At 47.2% G+C, this 22,617-nt stretch overlaps 2 protein-coding genes and 1 long non-coding RNA gene across 4 annotated transcripts in view; 2 read left to right on the forward strand and 1 right to left on the reverse strand.

The window, feature by feature from the left end:
* Positions 1–219: 219 nt before the first annotated feature.
* Positions 220–7,081, reverse strand: ANAPC16 (anaphase promoting complex subunit 16). Its single transcript, XM_040606210.1, has 4 exons — positions 6,963–7,081; positions 5,133–5,290; positions 2,918–2,992; positions 220–1,061 (listed from the first exon to the last, which is right to left on the reverse strand). Exons 1-4 carry the CDS (start codon positions 7,016–7,018, stop codon positions 946–948), a joined length of 405 nt encoding a protein of 134 aa, XP_040462144.1. The 5' UTR covers positions 7,019–7,081; the 3' UTR covers positions 220–945.
* LOC121093604 lies at positions 993–2,916 on the forward strand. The gene is made up of 2 exons (XR_005829618.1): positions 993–1,078; positions 1,948–2,916. It is a non-coding gene; the product is annotated as an uncharacterized LOC121093604 (long non-coding RNA).
* Positions 6,738–22,617, forward strand: part of ASCC1 (activating signal cointegrator 1 complex subunit 1) — a 38,124-nt gene continuing 22,244 nt past the window's right edge. Inside the window, exons 1-7 of one of the 2 annotated variants that reach the window (XM_040606208.1) lie at positions 6,738–6,821; positions 8,599–8,720; positions 9,949–10,048; positions 11,006–11,103; positions 12,546–12,724; positions 20,026–20,162; positions 22,390–22,509. In XM_040606208.1, coding sequence (XP_040462142.1) covers positions 8,612–8,720; positions 9,949–10,048; positions 11,006–11,103; positions 12,546–12,724; positions 20,026–20,162; positions 22,390–22,509 — 743 coding nt within the window. In that variant the 5' untranslated portion in view covers positions 6,738–6,821; positions 8,599–8,611. Of the gene's footprint in view, positions 6,822–7,190; positions 7,414–8,598; positions 8,721–9,948; positions 10,049–11,005; positions 11,104–12,545; positions 12,725–20,025; positions 20,163–22,389; positions 22,510–22,617 lie in introns of those variants that run through there. The other variant, XM_040606207.1, reaches the window with a different exon arrangement.

The following is a 22,617-nucleotide window of genomic DNA, read 5'->3' on the forward strand; positions in this document are numbered from 1 at the left end:
AAGCAAGTGTGCTTTCGTACCTCTCAGTTTTTTTTTTTTAAATTGAACTTAAGTTGACCGTTGTAACACCCAATCTGCCTCTGAGCTTCATTAAACCTCCTGTTACCTACCCAACAGCTGACTGCTTCTGTCAGCAGACCTCCCACACAGAACTTTGAAAAGGATACTTGCAACACTTTAAAAGAAAAAGGAAAAAGAAAAAACAATAAAGGTAAACTGTTTCAAAGACAGAATTAATTTATTATCAGAGCAATCTAATACATAATGAAGAGGAAAAAAAATTAAAGGTACAGCTTCTGCATTAGAGAGCAGTGTCCTACCAGGACTCGTAGTGCAGACACAAGAGAAAAAACAATGAAGAGGAAACAGCTTCGGCAATATGTGAGCTACTTCTGGAGAAAGCGTCACTGCTTGTCCCCTCTCAGCCAACCTGGGACAGTTCTCATCCTGTTCATCCCCCAAAACAATGGCTAGGGCTGAGGAGTGGTTTCGGCAGGGCGTTGTACCTCTGCTCTATAGAGGCCCGGCTTGAGCAGCGAAGATGCAGGCTTCCCAGCCTACCCATCACCCGGTTCTTTGGCCATGCACCGGGGAAAGGCCAGACCGAGTTACTGGGTTGCTTTCGCTGCCACTACACTGTGTGTGTCTTCTCTCCTCTGTAAACAATAAGGTGATTCTTCCAGTTCTGTAAAATCGATCCTACCTTCTAAGTTACAGAAACTGAGCCCTGCCAGCCTGTAACACTGCAGAGGACTTAAGAATCCCATCATTTCCATTTATTGGCAGCTTTATGGGGCATCCCCACTCTCAACTTCAAAAAAAACAACACAAAAAGCCTGGTCCTGCCGATGCAGCTGTCAGCATCCTGATAAATTGGGGTGTGTTTTGAAGCCAGGCCAGAGAATGTTTTTCTTCTGTTCCCTGACAGCAGTGATGCAGACATGCTCAGCCTGAGGAGGGAGTGAATCCCAGGAGCTGTTCTATTGGCTTGTACCTCCACTCATCTGCCTCCAGCTCTTCCACCAGACCGGCTAGTTTTTCCATCCGTGCGACTTGTTGATCTGTGAGAAGTTCAAAGGTAACTGTGGTTTGCAATGACAGCGCAATTAAACCTTTCAATTAGATGCAAATTCCCAGCTGTCAATGGGGAACAGAGTAGAATAAAACCCACCGCGCCAATTTGAATACAAACCCACTCTACATGATGCCCTGTGCAAACGGTGAGACCTCACCAGATCACAGGAGAAAGCAGAGACAGGCTTTTCTGCCTCATATTTACCCATCCCTGCCCGTGCTGGGTAAATTCAAGTCCTAACAGGGAAACGCAAGGCTGACTAGTGTATGGGGGTGAAAACAGGATGAAGCTCATTTCTTTAGCATAAATATTTATCGTGCAGAAGAACAGAGAAGTTCAGAGAGAGCTTGGTCAGCCCACGGTGGAGCTGGGTGCAGCACGAGGAACTCCTTGTTTTAATGAAGGTCCTTTGAGGAGGACCTGGATGACTGTAGCAGAAAGGCTCTGCAATCAGACCACGCTAATGACACAAAGGTCCCTGCGGAGAGACAGGCTGCGTCCCTGGGGATCCCCGAGATAACTTGTTCCTCTCAGCTTTATTTAAACTGGTTGCACGTTGGGTACACAGAGTCCATTTTCAATTAAATTAGCTGCAGTGGTACAGAGATGAGCATAGCCCTTCTTCTCTTGGCTCTGCTGGAAGTTGAACAGCACAGCAGCCTCTTGGAAAAATGGCCCAGTACAAAATGACTTACTAGCGAGAGGCAGAACATAAAACGTGCATGATTTATGCTGACTGCAGCAGTGGGTGATTTTAAGAGGGACTGTTCTCACTCCACCTCCTGCAATCGAGTGCTTTTGGGAACTGTTAAACAAACAAGCCAAAAAATGATGACCTCAACCTTTTTTTAAGCCTTTCCCCTTTCTTACAGGGAGGCGACTGGTGCTCCACAAACCAGTTTCAAAGGCTGGTGCTTATCAGGGTGCCAGTCTGTGCAGCAGCCCCCAGTAGCTACAGCTGCAGCAGTGCCAGAGCTGTGGAAACAATGGCTCTGAAGTTCAGCTTTGCTTTTCAGTTCAGAAGCAACAGGATCACAGCCTTGCAAGCTGCTGCACGCCCCCAGACCTCCTCCTGGCAACCCTCGCCGGTGGAGGACAGGAAACCTCTCCTGTCTGAGACAACACGTGGAAGTACCCATTCTAGCTGACAAGAGGCGGGGACCAGAAAGGATGTGACCCTCAAGCAGCAGATGCAATCTAGTGCTGAGCTCTGCCCAACATCTTGAGAACAAAAGCTGCCATGCAGTCAAGCCCATCGTTCAGTTACAGGCACCTGGGCGGCCGGCAAAGGCCCCAGGAGGGAAACAGAAGTTCAAACAAGATGTAAGGCTCTTTCTTGGGGAGGCAGGGAGTGGAGTCAGCCCCGTCATGCTATGCCAGGCACCTGCGTGTCCATCTCCCAAGCACCTTTTGAAACCTCGCTTGACCCTGCTGGTGTCACAAGGGCTCAGCAGAGAAACAAAGGTGGAATCAAGTGTCTCTTTGCCCGAGGTCAGAGAGACAGTCAGCACTGGGCCAAGATCAGAGCGAGGGCGTTTCCTGCCCATAACCCTCCTCTTCTGGCCTCACCTCTCTTGAAGGCAGTGTGGCACACAGTGATGGAAAAACAAGCTTTGAGAGGCACAGTCTGTTCCCACCCAGGCTGTGTGGGTTCCCGTCGCTTTGCATAGGGCTTGCAAAAGGGCTCGATGATGGTCTGACTTAGCGTTAATTCACCAACTTAAAAGGCTATTCTGCTTTTTTGTGGTCGGCACCTGAAAACGTGTCAGCCTTTTCTCCACACTCCCCTGCCATCTTCCCTGATCAACATGCAGTTAAAATAGATGGCACTTTGGTGCTTACCGTGTTTCACTTGCTTTAATGTAGATGCAACCTGATAGCTGAAGACAGATTCACAGAGGAATCTTTCAGAGCCATCTGTAAACAGAAAAAGGGAGGTGGTTTAATCTGAGAGTTTTAAGACTAAGCAGCCTTAACTGAGTACTGCCGGCCTTCTATTTTTATGTTCGAGGTGTGGGTTTCCCCACTTGCCTCATTCTGACACTTTCCCCTGCACCGAACACGCAGCCCTCCAGTTTCTAGCCCCTGCGCTCAAATCCTGCACAGGGCTTTGGCTGGCTCCCAGTGCCACTGGGGAACAGCTGTGCTACCTGAAAGACATTCTGGCTGATAATTCTGTCACATCCCCTCTGTCAAGCAATTTCAGTCCCTCTTAAATAGAAGGTAGCTAAGGAGAAGCCAGCTAATATTATGGCAGTCTCTGATTCCCTCCGGGCTCAGACACTTGCGTCCTTATAATGCTTTATGATTTCCCACAGGCTTAGACCATAACCCTGCACAAAGGATTTCAAATAATGTGTATCTTGCCATCTAAGTGATTGATCACACAACTGTCTCAGAAATAAAACAATCTGGAAGACACAGCTAATTGTGTGCCAAGTACCAAAGTTTATACTACTTCCCTCTAAAAAAAACCCCAAATACCTAAGGGTTTATTTGAAAACAAGCGAGACAGTTAAAGTAACAATAAAAACCAGTCAGTCAGTGGGCATTTTTCAAGAGGAAACTGGTATGCAGCTACCCCACTAGTATCTGCCTGACAAAAAACGGGCATATTACCTTTCATCTCAGGAATTAAAAAGCTAACCTAAAGCTTCCTGTGACAAGGAGAGTATTTAGTTGTTGCCGCCACCCAGAGCAGATGAACAGCTGTGTCACTGGTAAACCCAAAGCAAAAACAATTAACAGCTCCAGGAGAGAAGCAACTTCAAAGACTAAGGGTAGAAATAGACCCCTGGCTCTGGAAAATCAAAACTGAACCCCAGGTAAGTGGGAAGAGTCGGAGTTCCGCTGTGCTCAGAGCATCCTTTCGCAAACTGTTGCAATGCTGTGTTGGTGCTGCCCCATGCCATTTCCAAACATACCCTTCCCTCTCCTCCGACTCCCCAGCCTGGCTGCCATGTCGAGTAGCTCTCAGGAGGAACAGCTGCCTGTCTATTTGGTAACATGAAGTGCTTCATTATTTTAATTTGTTTTGAGGGCTCGTTAAGTTCTATGAGCAAGCCTTTAGTCATAATTACTTCAATAGACTGGCATATGGGCTCTAATGTGTAATAAAAACACTCCTTAAATGATGTAGCCATCAGTTCCCAGCTGCCCTGCACTGTCGTGTCACTTCTGAGCTGCAGGGCCACCTGAGCCTCTGTCCTGGCCACCCCAATGAACTTCGCGCTCACACAGTCAAGTGTGCAGCATGGTGACACAGGAAGCTCAAGAGAAGCAGACAGACTGAATGACCCTGGCTTAACCCTGTCATCTGAGGACCTGCCCTTCCTCTCTCACCCAGAGCAGGGGCAGGGACATGCAGCTGTGATGTGCCTGGGTCCTCCTTTGGGCAACCCCAATGAAGTGGGTGGCAGGGCTCAGGCACCCAAACACAAGATGCTGCGCTGGATTAGAGCCCTGTCTCCAGGCAGCTCTGGAGAAATGCCCTGACAAAAGTGAGCCCAAAAGGAGAATGTGCTCAGCCTTGAAGGATTAAGAGAGAGGTCTCTCTTATTTGTTCTCTCACAGACCTCTGTGGCAAGGTTTTAACTTGGGTCGATGGCAAATGCAAGCCCTATGTTTCCTGGCGAGCAGGGATACAAGCTGCCTCCTGTACTAGCCCAGTCAAATCCAACCCCAGAATGTGTTTTGCCAAGAAAAATACTCCTGCCTCAGCTATCTTTACAGTGATTTCAGCCCGACATCAAAGGATTAGCCAACAATGAGCAATTAACACTGTCATGTTCCCTTATAGGTAGATCACTTCCTCATCTGAAGTGCCGTCAACAGAGCTAAAAAACAGGTGACTGCCAGAAAAATCACTTCCTCATGAACAACTGGTGGGAGAGCCAGGGCTGCTCAGGACCTACCCGAGCCCTGGTGCTTCCTTTCTTACTCCAGCTTTTGCCAGCTAATGTCTGAAAAGGCAGCAGGGTGCCAAGCTCGGCAACTCCCTTGGAAGGCTGCTTGCACACCAGGAGGAGCAGGGAAGGAGAAGGGCAGAGGCAATCACCTTCTAGTGTCTCCCCGGCTCCTTTTGGGTAAGTGAAGAGGGCTTTTCGGGGTGGTGCCAGGTCCGAAACACTGAACCCCGATCCCGTTACAGAGCTGCCACTGACTCCACCGGCTGAAGAGGATGAGGAAGAGGCTGCCATTTCACCCCGACCCAGCCTGGAAGAACAAAGAAGAGAGTAAGGCGGAGTTAGGAAGGGCATCTCGGGGTTTCCCAAGGCACAAAGCCAGCAACCACTAACGTATCTGATGGCAGATGAAGGCAGTGAGGTTCAGGAAGAGCCAGCAAGCACAGCTTTGGGCTGCTGCCCCCGCACCACAGCCTCAAAGTGCTGGTGGTTCAAGGCCGCCCAGCATGCGTGGGAGAGGCTGCCTGTGCCCTCTGCCAGCGCCTGCTGAGGGGAGGGGTGCAGTTGGCTGTCACACCACATGGTGGCATGCAGAAACCGAAGGTAACCCACGCTCCGACCGCCCTCGGACAAGGGGGCCTGGGAATTCTGCAGGACGATTGAAGCACACATAAAAATAGCCTGGTGCAGGTCACTGGCCTGAATTCACTAGCCTCCAGCTGCCTGGCGCTTTTCCCGCTCCCCAGCGTCATAAAAAGACTTTTTTCTTTTCTTTTTTTTTTTTTTTTCTTTCTTTCCTTTTTGCCTTGTTTCCAGGAGCACAAACACAGAAAAAGTCCTGCTGCCTCATAAAACCTGGAAGCCCACAGCACTGCCGGTTCCAGCACCACACCCTGTGAGAAGCCAGAGCTGCGCCTCATTTGCAGCAACTGCTCTCTGCATCACTCCAGATGTGCTTTTGTATTTAAAACGCTGCAGCTACCCGAGAGCAGCAATGGCTGAGCATCCCTCTGCCTGTACCAGTACTGCACAAGCCCAGCCACCTCTTGCATACCCCTTCCTCAGCTTCGTTTTTAAGAGGTATCGGCTGCACGTTTGTCATGATGGAGTACTTAAAACTTGTCACATACCTCTTTCAGAGTAAAAAAGCTGTGACTTGGCACTCGTGACACCACTTGCTACTCCTTCAAACTATTTAAAAGCACCTTCCAATTATCCTGCCCATTTAATACATTTCTATTATTCTACCTATTTAATACACTTCTGCAGACTCCTTAGGCTACACAGACAGCACCTTTGGAAATCATTCAAGGATTTAGTGGAGAAAATGGGGTTTTAAAAGGCTGTCACAATTAGGAATTCTGTGTTCATTCCCAGTTAAGCCCAGAGCTGTCCCATTTGCCGCGCGGCACACAGAACAGGGCAGCAGCTCGCAGAAGACTGGGGCTTGCGGGCTGTGAAGGAAAAGGCCGGGGTAAAAGAGGCCGTTAACATGGCAGCGACACCTGTCCCCGCCGCCCCCGGCAGGCCCCGCGCCCCACCGGTGCGGGAGGCCAGGCGACGGCTCGTGCTGCAGGCCTGGCGGGACCCGCCGTGCGGCTACGGGGTTTTGATTTTAAATATGCTGAGGCATGCACGGCGGGGGGCCGCGCCCGGGACATGCCCGCCCCGCCACCGCCTCACGCCGGGCCGGGCCCTGCCAGCACTGCGCCTGCACCGCCCCTGCCCACAGCCCCGCCGCCGCGGCGGCCTCGGCACCGCCGGGGCGCCTGCGCCGCGCCCCGCCCACCCGCGGCCCGCCCCGCGGCCCCTCCCCGGCTTCCGTAGCGAGCTGCCTCCCGGTGAGTGAGAGCCCCGGCGCCAGCTCCCCCCCCCCACCCCCCGCTGCCGCGCCGTCGGGCGCCCCCCGCCTCCTGGGCCGCCCCGCTGCCGCTGCCGCTCCCGCTCCGCGCCCGCTCCGCGCCCGCCGCTCCCGGCCTCACCTGGGCGCCCGGACGGCTTGGCGCAGGCGGCGCGCGTGATCGCGCTCGCGGTGCATGCTGGGGCGGGCGGGTGGCCGCGTCCCGCGCGCGGCTCCTTCCTACTTCCGGGCGGGGCGGTAACCGCTGGTGACGGTTGGGCTGAGGCGGGCGGCCATGTTGCTCCCGCCGCCTCCCGCTGCGCTATAGGCCTGGCGCTGCCCGGAGGCGTCGGGGCCTGCCGGTTCTCTGCCTCAGCGCCCCGCAGGCTCGCCCCGTGTGGGCGGCCGTGAGGAGTTAAGAAACTGTGACGCTAGCGCTGCAATTCAAAAATAAAAAGCCTGAGCGGAAACAAACAAAAAAAAAAAACCCAACCCAACGATGTGTTTTTTCATGGCTTGTTCTGTCCCCTGCTGTGCACGGTTCACATCTGCGCTTCCTTCCTTGAACTATAGGGATGCCTTTTTATTTAAATGTAAGTTCAGGTGGTTGTATGTTATTTTAGAAGGTGTGGCTGTAATTGAGGGGGAAAGCATTGACAGGCTGAACCTCTTGTGTCACTCCATATAATAAATCCAGTTTAGAACAAAGGCATCTTCAAAGGCAAACTCTTTGTTTTCACCTGTCTGGTTCTGTTGTAGTGGACAGGTAAGCCTGATGAAGGCAATTTTTTTTTGGTGGAGGCTTTGTTTTCAGAGCAACAGAAATTTCTGTTTTAAAAACAAGGCAAACCGAGATACCCAACGTTAACAATTTCAGTGAACGTAGAAATTTAAGTAGTGAAGATGTGAAGTCTCAGACAGATGACAGCCAGTTCTTTGCTTTTTGCACTATTCTTCACCATAAAAATTTTAACTCTGTGCCCCATGTTTCTAGTATTGTTTCGAATAATGCAGGGTAGCGTAAGACTTTTATGCATGTTCTTCAAACTTCTCAGGGTGCTCTGAGGTGGAGAGCAGGAGATGTAACTGCTTACACCAGCCAGTGCTGACCCCTCGAGTGCTTTGTTTCCCTTCTCCAGCTGCCTCTCGAGCAGATCCAGGGAACTGGGTTTGCTTTCGAAAAGCTCCTTAGGCCTTTGAGAAACTAGTGGAGGATGTCAGGGATGTCAGGTATTTTGAGAGAGGTCAGTGTTGTAGGGGAATCCTTGCAAGTGGCTGGGGTCTCTTTGGTCTGCAGCTGTGGAAAATGGCAAGGTGAAACTGTTCAGAATCCTGAATGGTGCTGAAATGGCACACATTGATTGAGGCCACAGTGAGTTTTAGCTAAAACCTGTGAGTTTCAGAGAGAGTAGTGATCGATCACTTGCTGACTTCCTTGCAGGGGCAAAAACCCCGATGCTGTCTTACGTATCTTACATTGCTTAAATTTTCCATTTTCACTTGACTGGGCTTTACGAGCTGATAAGGAGTATACATGTACATTCTCATAAAATTAGGCTTTGAATGAGTGACATAAGGTTTGAGAAGGTATTGCCTTTCTGAAGCCTCTTGTACACATGCATAAAAGGAGTTATTGCTCTTCTGGAGGTACAGACCTTGCTTTTTACTGCTGAGTCCCTCAGAGCTTCCCTGATGCCTCTTACGAATTATCCCTGAGGAAACACTGAAATTTACCTTTCCTTGGCTTGTTAGCAAAGCTGTCTTTGTTTTTGTATTAGGAGGAGGAGCAGGATGGATATTCTCCGGCCCACGCTGATAAGGATTGGGGGGCGAGTATACAGGAAGAATTTCATTCAAGAGCAGGTCTACCAGCAGGAGGAGGATGAGGATTTCTATGCAGGTAAAAAGTGCTGTGCAAGGGTTGGCTTTGGTGCTGTCAGAATGTGCTACAGCTGAAAGCATCAACACTGGGGACCTAGGGAGCTTTTGGTGTCATCTCTGATATCTTTATGTGCACAAGGACCTGCCCATGCAGTGTAGTGAGGTGTTCAAGAGGGAGAAAAATGTTTTGCGTTGGTCCCTGATGATCCTGCTGACCAACAAGTGAATGTAATCCTGGTTACCTAATGCAGGTGTCATGTTGCTTGCTGGCCATGGAAGATCTCCAGTAAAAGAGGAAAACAAATTAGCTCTGTAAACCTGTCCTTCCCAGGTTCCTGAAGTGCCTTTCTTTTCAGTAGTGTGATTATTTGCAGATAAGGCAGGAGTGGAAGCTGCTTGCTAGAGATCCTCTATCCTTACAGTGTTGGCTCCTTAAAGAACTAGCTTCTTGCACAATGTGGCTTTTGGAAGGTGTTACCTGTTTTGGAGGGAAATTTTTCCTGTTCTGATGTATTTCACTTTATCTTTCTGTGTGTATGTTTGTCATAGTTCTGCATGAATTGTGGGCACAGAAAAGCTCAGCTGTTACTTCTCAAATGGAAAGGGTTGTGGCCATTGTGTCCTGTTTCTTCCTCCACCCTACCTTTCAGTGGATTTAACAAAGTTTTAATAAGCTGCTGGCCACCCAGATTTGTCCCTGTATGTATTGGAGAGGAGATAGAAACCATGGCCTCTTTCTGGAAGTCATGTTTGGTCCCAACAGGCGCGACTGAATGGCCCACAGAAGAAAGGTGCATCTATTCCTCTGTGCCAAGGGTGTGAGAATTCCTGTTTTCCAAACCTCTGTACCTGAACCCTTGAATGAAAACTATCCTCACCTTTTTATTTGTATTCTTCTGCAATTTAAAATTTCTCCTCATGTCTCTGAATGGGCTGGTGGCTTTCACCCTGCCAGGAGAAAAGACCATTCCCACTGGGTAGCCGCATAACTTCAAGCTGAGGGAAAACCTGGGCTGTAACTACTGCTTTCCTACGCCTCTCAGCCTGGTGGATTTGGAAGCAGTCATTATGTTTTCCAGAGCTGGTAGTAATGTGAAATAAAAAGTAGTTACCTGCAGCAGAGAGGAATTAGTTTCTTCTTTTATTTAACCTTGGGAGAAGGCGGCTGTGAGACTGTTGCCCTACATAAAGCGCTGCCAAGCTTTACAGAGGTTGTACAAGGTCTGTTGTGTTTTTTTATCTGGTAGGTCCTGGTGACTGCACAGATGAACCCTGTGATGCCTTTGTGGTGGAAGAGACTGAGAAAGGTTTTCAGTGCAGAGTGGAGGTTCCCAGCCCATTATACAAGTGAGCCCGTGTGTTTCTGGTTTATTTGAGTTGCCACTGGCTGAGGAAGCAGTTGAGTGCAGAATTTTTTTTTTTGAGGTCGGGTAAGCACCAGATCTCCAAAACTTACTCCATTTTGTGGATGTGGATTTTAGCATTTGGGAAGGGAAAATTGGCAATGCCTTTCTAGTGCAGTTGTGCCACACTTGACTCCTAGCCTTCTCTGTGACAGAGACAGCAGGTGGTGCTTTCTTGCTGGCAGGAGAGTTTTTGAGCATCTCTTTCCTTGAACATAAAAGTGTCAGGGAGCGGAGGGAGAAGGGGAGGAAGAACTGGGGTGAGCAGCCTGGCAGGGGGAGTTTGTGAAAGCTTTGAGAGAAAGCACACACGACTGGAATTGACTATTGACTCCAGTCTGATGTTTGCTAGGAAGCCTGTAGTGTTCAAAGCTTTATTTAGTTATTTTTGACAGTTTTGTAGGTTGAATAGTTTTACTGAAATGCAGAGAAAGAAAAGTGTTCTGTTGTGTATTTGGATACTGGCAAGAAACTGCCTTGAGCCCAGTAAAAAACAGAAAAGGAGCCTGTAGTTCTTCATCAGCTGGGGTAATGGGAAAAAGGGATAACCCAGCTGACGAATAAGCTGTGACAGGATGTGCTGGGCAGAGCTCTGATGGGCCAACTGACTTACTTTGGCTTAAGCCAGTTGTCAGCCATGGCTCAACATTGTCCTGTGGTCCTGGGCTGGTCATGCGCGGAGTCCTGGGAGTAGCCGCTGTGCCTGGACCAGGTCCTGCATATGGAGCTGAGTGTGTGCATCCCTCTAGTATGGAAATACCGAGTCTGGAGGCACCCACTGCCCGGAGCCAGCTTGGAGCCTGGTTCGTCTGTGGTGTGGTTAACCTGCTGGCTGGACACACTTGGTGGAGAGTGGCCCAGTGACAAACTGTGAGTGACTCTTGCACTTTTATGCTTCCAGGTACATCATTGGGAAGAAAGGGGAGACCAAGAAAAGACTAGAAACAGAGACTCGAACCTCCATCAGCATTCCCAAGCCTGGAGTGGAAGGAGAAATTGGTGAGTTTAACATGTGCAAAATGAGTGTTCTTTCAAAGGCTCTTGCACAGACACGGTTTGAATGGGAAGGGGGTATAGGTGTTTTTCCTTTAATTTCTGCTTTTGACATGGCAATGACTCACTTTACGGCCCTGGGAAAATCACTTCACTTTTCTTCTGAGTTTATTTTTTCTGTCTATAAATCCGTATAAAGCAGTGTAATTTTTTTTTGGGGGGGGAATCTATTTTAAGCCGATAAATAGTCTCACTGAAGTCAGTTCTGGGCCTTAAATGACTGGTTTGAGAACACTAGGCCTGAATGTGTTTGAGTTCTGTTTTGATTTCAAAATAATACCATTTCCATTAATAAGAAACTATAATATACATCCAGAAAAAGTTACCATGTTGTAATTTATGCACAAAATAAACTTGAGCATGTGCTTTAATGTGAGAAGTGTTTTGATGGATGACGTTGCTGCCTTTCTGGTGTCACTTGATCCTGATGTTGAGAGCATGCATTCTTGTATCGTATGTTCCTTCCCATAATTTCTAGTGACTTAAAAAGGAAGGAGGCATTGCTTTTAAGGGCTGGCCTCTGTGGGTTTTTGCCTGAGTGGGTATCCAGAGAGGGCCCCTTGTGCATGCTTCAGTGATAATTGGCACAGTGTACAGTTAAACTTGTGACAGAGCTGTGAGGAGTAAGTGATAGGGGTATCCAGCTGTGGTGCTGCACAGGAACGTGGCAGTACTTCTCAAGAAGTGGGTCTTGACTTCTTTCTGAGAACCATGAAGGACTATTAGGAAGGTTGAGAGATGTTGAAAACTTAATAATAGGAAGCCAAGAAAATTTTGCTCCTTGCCGTTCTTTCCTTTCAAGCTCAAGTGTTCTGTTTGGTGCCCTGAAGTGCATGCAGAAATGATATAGGCCATCTTGATCTTTGATAGATTTTCTTTTCTTTTTTTACTTTGACTGCTTTTATGAAAACTTGAAATAAGGCTCTAGAAATCTGAAGAGCCACTGAAATGATAGATTTGTCGTTACTGTTTTTTTAAGCACTCGGAGCTGAGTTTCTTGAGAGCAGAGGGATACTTTTGATGTCATCATCCTGTCTTTACAGAGGAAAGCACAGCTGTGTCAAGCATTTTAAGTCAAGTGGGGAGTCTGGCAAGGCGTCTCTGTGCATGGTTGGGGGTTTTAATTCCTAATGCTTCTTCAGTGAGCCTGGGGCTAACAGTAGAGAGGTGCTGTTGTGCAGGTTTTTCTAATTCCTTCCTGGCATCTCCTGAGTGAAATGTTCTTACCTTCACAGTATCCTCCAATATTGATATTTTAAAGTGCATGGGTAAGTATTGTGTAAAATCACGATCTGTTTAATTACTCTTTATTTTGCATGGGCATGGGTGTCAGTAGTTTCACTGTAGCTTCACAGAAACCAGACAACTATTGCTTTGTTTCCTTCTAGTGATTACAGGGCAGCATCGCAGCGGTGTCATCTCTGCCCGAACGCGGATTGATGTTCTCCTGGACAGCTTCCGTAAGAAGCAGCCCTTCACACATTTCCTGTCCTTCGCTCTCAACCAGCCTGCCATCCAGGAGAAGTTCCTGCAGTTCAAGGAGGAAGTGTTGGAGAAATGCTCAAAGGTACAGAGCCACATAAGAATTAAAATCAAGTGGAAGTCCTTCAGCAGAGTGCCATTTTGTTCATTGAGATAGCTTTCTGGCATTTACCTTGAAGGCCTTATTCTATTCTGTTTCCTAGGAATGTATTTTTAACAGGCCTTTTACTTCAGTTGGCAGGTCTGCTGTGAATTTGTTCAGTGCTGTTGTGAAATCTGGAAAGTGGAATGGCTTACTTAGTAAATTGTTAGAAAATATTTTGTTCTTCTTAGAGATTTTCCTAGGTGGGAGGATATCTAAGATTCAAAAGAGGGTTGGGATTGGGTTTTTTTGTTTTTGCTTTTAATAGGAAAACCACTAAATAATATAGTGGACTTTTCTATATTTTATATGATTTCAACATAACTGTAAAACCTGGTAGGATTTCACAAGTGTGCTGCTGCTTCAATTTCACTTTCCTTTTGGTTACTGACAGTGAAGGAAGATGGGTGTCATTACCTGAGCTGAGCAAGAAATGACTTGGTAGCACATGCCATCCTGCAAACCTAATCACTTCCCTTCTTCCCCATGAGACTTTGTGCTGACAGTTCCTCCTACTTGCCTTCAGATCTTGCATTGAGAACAGCAGGAAATAGTTAGGCATAGGGAAATGAGGAACAGAATGAAGTGAAAGCTGTGTATTCCCTGGTTTATTTTAGTGTGCTTCTAGTTTGACAGAAGTGGTATGTCAATGCACAGGGCCAGGCTGAAGAGTGGGAATGGTATTATTAAATTGCTGTGTCCTCTGAGTCCACTGGGAGGATATGTCTAGGCAGAAGAGAAGAGTTCCTCTTCGTGGCCGCTGCAGGTCAGCTTGCATACATGCAGCAGGGTTTTGTGGACTCATATTCTTACCTTCGTGTCTGTCTCTTCTGTTTTTGCCTTTTAAAACAGAAAATACAATCTTGCAGATAGCATGGCTTAAGAAGTTTAGTTTCCTATGTCTTCATGCTGTGAGTGTGGATTATCTGATGTCTGGGGAGACAGGGTTTCTTGCTCCAGTGTTTGTGGTCACTTGCAGGTCAATTGTCTCATCTCCAAGAGCAGAACTGAGCTGGCTTTGCAGTCTTGTCCTTTCTGGCAGTTCTGATCTAAGTCTGTCTTCTCTGTCCAGCTGCCTATGACATCTTAGGAGCTTTCTATCACTCGTGTTTCCACCTGATGTTAAATACAACATAAATTGGCCAACAGATCCAGGGATTAGCAACCTGTACAATGCCATGAGAAGCCGTTCTTCGGGCTAGGAGGATATCACTGACTTGATTGCCTGTCCCCATTAGCCAGTGGCAGCTATCTTTATTAAGCTTGCCGTTAATAAAGGAAAGGCTTGAGGACAGGGGGACAGAAACATTAGGCTGAGAAAGTGTTGGCTGGACAGAGTGCCAGACCTTGGGCTGGCATCAGTGGTGGCCTGGCTCCCTCTGTTGGTTTCTAGTTCCAGTCCTTGTGTGGGGACACCAAAGTTACAGGAGAGAAGTCGCTCTTTGAGAGGCTGGTAACTTCAGCCTGGGTCTCTGGTAGTGGCTGTTCGTACTGTTGGCCTTGGACTGAGATCACTGCTTTTGGTCTGGTGTTTCTTTTGCTCTTTATCCCCTTCCCCCTGGGTTTATGGCTGTTACAGTCCATTCACTTGATCTCCCACAAGATGTGGCCCTGCTCTGCTAGAAGCCTTGACATCCTGGATGCCACTTACCTGCTTCTCCACCTCCCTCTAGCTGACCGCCAGCAAGTTCTATGCATCTTGCTTGTCCATCCCTGCGGACAGCAAACCCCGACCTGTCTGCTGAGCAGGGCAGTAACATCAGTGTCATCGCATATGTCTTGCTGGGTTCTGACTTCTAGACTGCCTGGTGTCAGGTGAGCCCTTTCAGTGTCATATCTCTAAGACGTGGCCTCTTTTATTAATCTTTGCAGCTAATGCTGTGGTTCATGCTGTCATCGTGTGTCTTTAATCCTGCAACACAGTGGTCTCACATGGGACTAGCTCTTCTTGCAGAGCAGTCTTTTTTCCTGCCTGCTGGTTTGGTTGCATCTCTGCAGCCCTCCATTGGCTCAGCCTCAGCTGGTAATCTTGCTTGTTCTCCAGACCCCTCCTGATCTGTCTCTGTCACAGTTTGTCTCTTGCTCACTCTTAAGTGTCAGTTTGCATCCCTGCATAGCCAGAGAGGTCTGCCATCCAGTTAGAAACATGTTCATAAATTTATCTTGGTGCTTTCCCCGGTGTTGTCAGTCACGTTCAGAAGGAGCTGCCTGGGAACATCTGCAAACCTTCATGTGCTCCTTGTCCTGTAAAGCTGCAGAAACCCAGGCTTGGTCAGAGGAGTGCTGAGACCTCTGCTGACCAGGCTAGTCATGTTAATTTTTCCTCCTCTTGCTGATGTTCTTTTTCTTTCCTGCAGTTTTTGTTCCATGTCTGGACAGCACTGGGTCCTGTAAGGCTCTGCTTCAGTGTGAGCATGCATGTGGGAAATCATTTCAGCCTAACAGCTACTTCTGGATTTCAGTGACCTCAGATTTGAACTGTACTCAGAACCAGCACCTGGGCATAAACCCTCCTAATATCATTAATAGCAGTATCTCTAAAAGAGCATGGCGCTCAAGACATAGCATGCCTTTTGCTGCTGCCAAGTCATCAAGGTGCTTTTGGGAATTTCTCAGAATGGTGGCGGCTGAAGCTGCCCTGTATCAAGACACATCTATGGGTAGAGGCAGAAGGTCTGGAGCTGTAGTTCCTGCTCTCCACACTGCTTAGGCACAAGGTGCCCTGGCCTGGGAGCTGTGGGATCATGTTAGTACTGCTCAGTGCCCTGTGCCTCTCAGAAGGGCCTGAAATGTTCCTGGTCCTGCTTACATCAGCTCTAGAGTTCCCATTCTTAGTTTGAAATGTGGAATTTGGTCAGTAGCTGGTATTTGGGGGTTTGCATATGTATAGTCTAGGAATATATGGTGCTTTATTTTTCTGCCCTTTCTCCTCCTGGTATTAGCATAAGGGTTTCTAGATATATTGCTGCCTCTTAGTTCAAGGAGTATATTGCACCCTCGTATGTCTCTCAATCACTCCAGCAGCCAGTAATGCCACTCTAATACCACTTTATCTCACAGCAGGGTCTCTGCTAGAAAGCACATCAGTAATGAAAAACAGTATTTCAAAACTGTGCCTCACAGAGCAATAGGAGAGCTTATAGATTTGTCCAAAGCAACGGGATTTCTCGGGATACTTGGAGAAATCTGAATAGGTTTCAGTGACAGAAGTGGTGTGCTTCTCTTTCTGTGGCAATTTGCTTGTGTGAAACACTGCAGAATTAGGTAAACTCTAGTCTTTGAATGAAGCTTGGTAATAGCGGTAAGGAAGGGAATTGACGAGACCAAGGGGGTGTGTGTGTGAGGATTTCTTCCGGCCATTGAGCATTTGTGAGAGACCCTATTTCTCTCTGAAGCAGTTACCATGACAACCGTTTATTTATATTTTATAGCATAGGGTTATGTCAGTGGGTGTATGCTTTCTAACTTTTTTGTGTCTGTGTCTTTAAGACTTTCTATAAGATGAACCTTGTGCTGAAATATGGAACACTTCATGTGTCATTCACACTGTTGTATGGTCAGGGCTTCCAGGCAATGAAGCAGGGCCAAGAGGAGGCTCTTTTGAGGCTAATTTAGTATAAGTACAGGGAGGTGGCTCACCTGGACAGGCTCATTACTGGTGTGGTGCAGTGGGAGGTCCAGATGAGTGGATGACCTTGGAAGTCTCCTAGCACAGTCATGTAGGTGTCAGAGTGAGGAGAACTGAAACGTCTGTCTGAGTATGCAGGTGGGAAAGGGAAGAGACTTTGCAGTAATATTGCCGTGAAAAATCACAGTTGGGTCTTTCAGAGCTGTGCAAACGCAGCATTTGCAGCCTTAACAGGCTGCAGATGTAGCATGGAAAAGAAGTATGATTGCTGTAATAAACGGCAACCTGTAAATATCAAACATTGCTAATGAGATATTGTATCTTGGAGTGTAAGGGACAGAAAATGGGAAAGGTTTTTCAGCCTGCAGCTCTTCAGTCAGTTCTGAGGAAGTGCTGTTTTTCTGGCTCACTCCTTTGTGGATCAGGGTGGGAGAGGGCATATGGCTGGCACGCAGTATCCTGCTATTAAGAAAAAAACCCAAAACCATAAAGCTGTCTGCAAACATTGGAAGCTCTTAAGACAATAGAGAGGATGCAGCCAGGGAGGAAGAGCCAAGGAGTTTAATCCTTTGCCTTGTCATGTAGAAGGCCTGAAGTGTGTTGTGGTCTATGGTTTCCCTACTACAGGGCCTTAGATTTGGAGGAACAATGTCCTTGGACTTTGCAAAGAGAGGTGAAGACTCCAGATAAAACCCTTTCTGTGTCGCTTCTGAAGGAGGAAGGCAAAGGTAGAAGTCTAAGTATCAGGAGAGAGGAAAAAAAAGAAATTTTAAGGCTGAGTGGAAATGAGTTGTTGGTTTTTTGACCATGACAATGCAGTGTCAGGGAGAGGCGTAAGCTAAAACGACCAGTCATCACATATGGATGGTGCATAAAAGTGATATTCTTCCTGCCTCTCCTTAGAGAGGCATCCTTAGAGGTCCTCATCCTTAGAGGACCCAAGTTTGAACAGAAAATTTTTAGAGAGACTATATAGTCTGATGTGTTTGTATCTGCTGGTGAGTTCCTGCAAATATGCTGCTTTCAGATTCCCCTGTAGGATATGGGGATTCCCTGCTGTGACACCTCGACTCCCCTAATCTGGTGCTCCATTTTTATTAGGGCTGGAAGCCACCGCTTGCCACAAGCTGCTGCAGCTTGTGCTATGAGGAGTGCCTACCTTCCATTCCACAGGGGAGGGAACTGGTGAAAGAGGAGTCTGTCACTGAGAAGCAGTCGGAGAGTGTGGCTTAGATCTCAGTGGATCCTTCTGCCCATCTCTGATGCTGAATCTCACTCCTCACTCCTGCTTTTGTGGTTGTAGCTTACCTTGAGAGGGTTCCTTAGGTAAGATGTCCATAATGCCCCAAAATCACAGCGTTGACAGGATCATGTCTCTTGGGCTTGTTTTCCTTGGAGGGGCATGTGATTTTTCATTAACAGTAGTTATGAACACATTTCTAGGCTCTGTGTTGCTGTTGCTGGCCCTGACGGTCAGGTTGCAGAGGGCTGATACCACTGGACAGGGTGGCTTCCCATGAGACAACGTGGTGGTTGCTGATAGCATATCATAATCTGGGATTAGAATAAGTGGGTTCAAGCTTTTTGCATCTTGGTGAGCAGCATCGAGCCATGAAGGGCTGCTAAGATGCCTGCAGAAACATTGCCTGTTCCAGGGAGAGCTACCTCTGATGTAGCATCTATTTTATGCGTGGGAGAAGTGGGATCTGCCAGCCTGTGAAAGAGTAGGGCTGTAAGCAGGGTTTTTAGGAGCTGTCTGAACTACTAGGGAGTAAACCAAAAAGATTATCTAGGTCTTGGCCTGCTCACTGTGTACTGCTCTTCCCTGCTAATCTCCCCAGCAGCAGTAGTGTGGCTTGTGGAGGTGATGTGCCATTGCTTTGTCAGCTATCAGCCCACACTCAGGTGTTGGAAAGCTCAGGGGAAAAAGCTGTTTTTGGGACAGGTTAATGTTTACAGTACAAATCATGCTGGGGCAGAAAATAAGGGTAGGGCTTTGGCTTTCTGACCTGTGAACTACTTTCTTGTTACTGTACATCATCTGTGCGTGCTGTGGGAGTGATGTTGGCTGGTTGTCCATGGCCAGGACAAATTGAACCTTCTCCCAGTTTCTGTTATCCAAGCTATTGTTTTGTGATGGGCCAAATGTTCTCTGGCTATGGATACCATTGAAGAAAAAAGGCTGACGGAGAGAAATCATGTCCTGTCATGCATGTTAACAGCAGGATGAATTAAAGGAAGCTGCAAGGCTTTTACTGCAGAGAAGGGAGGGTGGGGAGAAGTGAGATGGAGCCGTCCCTCTTTACTCTGCTCCTGATGTGCCTGATGTAGTTAGTCTGTGCTTGTTTCAGGCTACTGCGCAGTGCTGAGGTTTGCAATGTGCTTTGCCACTACTAGCATGGTACAGTTTGGGGTTTCAGTCAGCAAGGCAGTAATTAGCAGCAGTGGAAAGTGTGTACGTGCTCTCTCTCTTCTGGTCACCACCATTCTTTGCCAGCCTGTCGCTGCTGGAGTGAGCCTCCAGCCTCTGTGTTGTAGGCTGGCTCATCTCTAGTCCATCCGTAAGCACTGCTGTGAAGAAAAGTATGGATGTGGTCATTAAGCATGAAAAATGCTGAGTGAGATGTGGGGCATTAAACTCTGACGGACTGAGATATGCAGTGCTTAAACATCTGAAAGGTTTTCTTTCAAACTCAGAAGCACAGCCAGAAAGTTCAAAGCTGTCATTCTCAGTCAGTGGACTTCCTTCAGACAGAGAAGGGCTTCAAGCCTGGCAAGTTGGCTTCTTCTGGAGTTAAAAGTGGACAATATTTAATGCAGTGAAGGGAAATGGCCACTAAGTAGAAATAATTGTTTTAATATGGGTGTGTTAACCATCCTCGAGGTATTTTTATAAACATCCTAGAACAAAAGAGCATGTTTCTTAAAGTTGAATGTAACCACTGCTCCACCTGGGAACAGTTCTTCCCCAGCAACAACACGTAGCTCTTCTTATAAAGGGAATTTAAACTTAATTCATCTTAGCAAGCTATAGGGCACATGGGAACAAGAAAAATTTAATTATCAGAGCTGGTATTAGCTGTGCTTGTGTTGTGAGGTGCAACCTGTGTTTAGACAGGATTTAGAGACCATTTAGAGCTTGTCACTACAGCTGGTTCCAGCTTTATTGCACAAAAAATGGACTTAACTCAGGTTTTAAATCTGTGCTGACTTGTGTTGCGTTCATTGCTGATGGCAGCTGCCACTTTGACAGCTGTGGAAGTCTCCTCTCGAAACCCTGTACGAGTGAGTGCTGCTGTTCCTGGGTCTTGAGTTAGAGCCTATTGTAATGAGCTTCCAGGCTGCCGTTCAGCAGCTCTGATGAAAAGGCAGGCAGGGAGTGTGTGTGTGTGGTGGGGGGCTGCACCTCGTCTGCCAGGCTGAGCTTGCTTGCTTGCAAAGCCTGTGAAATTTTGTTTCTTGTTTCAACTTTGAGTCACTATGAAACCAACCAGTGATGCAAAGATAAAGGTTTGATGCCAGTGGCTTGGTACCTGTTCTCTGTAGTATTTATTCCTCTGATGGAGGGGTGTGTGTGGGTAAGACACTTATATATGATTGACTGACTGATTTGTAGGATCACGGGGTCAGCAGCAGCCTGTTCCAGAACCCTGCAAAGCTTCACCTGACTCTTGGGACACTGGTACTTCTGAACGAACAAGAGATCCAGAAAGCATGTGACCTCCTACAGCGATGCAAAGAGGACTTTGTGGAGTAAGTGATAAAAAAGGGATGTCATCACCAAGGACTTGAGTGGGGAAAAAGCAGCAAGCTGTCTTTGACAAGGGACAGCAAAGAGAAAAGCAGCTTGATAGTCTATCTCAACTCTAGAAATTTAGAAAAAGGCCAAATCGTTTCAAATGGAGCAGTAGAAATCACTGAGCAGTCAGAGTCTAACAGCATCTTGCAGTTCAGCTCAAACCCACAGCATTCCATGAAAACCTGTTCTACTCATTTCGTTTTCTCACATGCCTTCCCGTTATTTTTGTGTGAGCAATTTTTGCTGTTGTCCCCTGCCTGCTGCAGAGGGAGGGATGAGCTCCATTACCTTCATGCGTTGCCTGCAGTGGGCTCTGGCACGCTGCTTCCCTCCTGCCTCAGAGCAGATGCTGAGGTGTCCTTGACATGCATTTCTTAGTGCGGGGAGCTGTATGCAGGGAAGCCAGCATGAGCCATGTGAGTAATCAGTCTGAAACATTCAGTGCTGCTCCAGGACAGTTCAGTGCTGCTCCGGAGCTGGGGCTTTCTTGCTGCCTATTAATGCTGAGCTGCAGATGTTAGGGCTTTAACTGTAAATGTGGTTGAATGACACTGTAATTAGTTTATCTGTCTTCAGCTTAGAAATTGGAGATGGCCTGAGGGATTACTTTATTTATTTCTGCAAAGCCTTTGCACATACAGCACAGATCCTTGATATTTATTTATTTATTGTCTCAGTGCATGAAGAATTAGCCATGCTGTGCTAGCTGATATCTGTGGGAATCAACGCATGGCCAAAATTTGTACCTCTGCTTTTAAAATGATGGCTCCAATTGTTCAGCTGTTGAATGCAAGCACATTTCCAGGAGAAGGCTCTACCCACAGTATTTGGAAAATGCCAGCTTCCTCATAAGTGGATTGAACTGAGGCAGGGAAAATCTTTATTCTCTGTTTCCTTTAGTGGAGGGGGAATCAACACTTGAACGTAACCTTTAGGTTATTTCCCTTGCCACACCCAAATAAATATACTTGCAAAATTAATTTAGGCTCCCTTCTACCCACATAAACCTTCATTAGCGTTCATTTACTTTTCTAAATGCAGGTAGTGCCATGTGAAGGTAGATGTACCCCTTTCGACCCTTTTTAGAATATGTGGCCTTTAGTGCTGTCAGTGTGACGTGCACGACAGTACACTTGAACTTTTTCCCTCCCAGTAAATATACTGGGAGGGGAACTCACGCTCTTCTTATTCTACCTGGGAAGCTTTGCTGAGAATCTCAAAGGCAGTCTCTTGAGTAAGCTGTGCAGAAGTGAGCAAGATTAGAGCAAAATTGGGCTCACGTTGTTAACTTGTGTTTATTACTTCTGCCTGCCCAGATGCTCCCTGTACTTTCCAGAGACCTCAGTGTTAAATGAGACAACGGCACTTACTCACAGGGAGCTTTCACTGCTGCGCCCTGCCTCCCTGTGATGTTCTGGTGGTAAAGGCAAGGAGGCGGCATGTTTGGAAGCAGATACACTTCACAGTGTGTTTGCAGGTGTGGGAGTGAATATTATATCCTGCACACTTTTTCGGTTTTGCCTTTCTGCAAGAGTAGCTGGAGCTGATTTTAAAACAGCTCTATTTACTTCCAGTGTTTGTAAGTGGATGTTGAAATGTACTTAAAACTGCATTCTGTATTGAGTGCTTTTCCCAGTGAAAATCAGCAAGCTTGAGACATTGTGTCACGATTGCTCTCTTCACAGGGAAGGCCAGAGCTTCTCTGGAATGAGAACTTGTTCCATTTTACTGCTGATGGGTTTTCTGAAATGTAAATAGTGATCTTCGTGTTGAGATGGCCTGTGCACACTGGCAAGTTAACTTAATGTATGTCTAAAACACTGAACTTACGAATTGAAATGTTTTTACACTGTTGCTTGAGATGGTGAGACAGTAGCAGCTGTAGCCTTTTGAGCTTTAGGAATTAGGGAGCCTTTTTTGTGTTTGGGTTTTTTCAGTGCAAACAACCTGAAAGATGTGGGAAAGAACTCCTCAGTGGAGTTCATTGCACTATATGGTCTATATAACATTTAAGTCCTGCTTAACCTCAAATCTGTGTTTAGCTGTAGCAAAAAATGTATTTTATATCATTCCCATAGCAAAATCAAATATTTGGTCTGTGCTTCTGGAGTACTGTTCATTGTATTTCAAAAGCAGGTGTGATGTTTTGCTTTTTAACGTAAGGGATTTCTTGGATTTTAGCCAAATTGCTGGAGGCAAGCCCCTAACTGTGGAAGTGGCAGGAGTGGAGTACATGAACGATGACCCTGCCACGACGGACGTCCTTTATGCCAAAGTCCACATGAAGGATGGCTCGGACCGGTGAGTTCCCCATACTCCTTTCTTTCATTCCTCCTTGATGTGCCATGGCAGTAGGAGTGGTGTGCCAGAGAAACCCTCTGCTGTCTGAAGCTGGTGGGTACTGCTAGA

This window comes from Falco naumanni, chromosome 9, assembly GCF_017639655.2.
Source record: "Falco naumanni isolate bFalNau1 chromosome 9, bFalNau1.pat, whole genome shotgun sequence".
Classification (NCBI taxonomy): domain Eukaryota; kingdom Metazoa; phylum Chordata; class Aves; order Falconiformes; family Falconidae; genus Falco; species Falco naumanni.

What these genes read in the sequence shown, in the direction of transcription:
- ANAPC16 (XM_040606210.1), bottom strand. Translation starts at nt 7,018, where the DNA reads ATGCACCGCGAGCGCGATCACGCGCGCCGCCTGCGCCAAGCCGTCCGG. An exon ending in CAAGCCGTCCGGGCGCCCAG is followed by an intron (nt 5,291 to 6,962) that starts GTGAGGCCGGGA and finishes TTGTTCTTCCAG; the next exon opens with GCTGGGTCGGGGTGAAATGG. An exon ending in ATTAAAGCAAGTGAAACACG is followed by an intron (nt 1,062 to 2,917) that starts GTAAGCACCAAA and finishes AACTTCTCACAG; the next exon opens with ATCAACAAGTCGCACGGATG.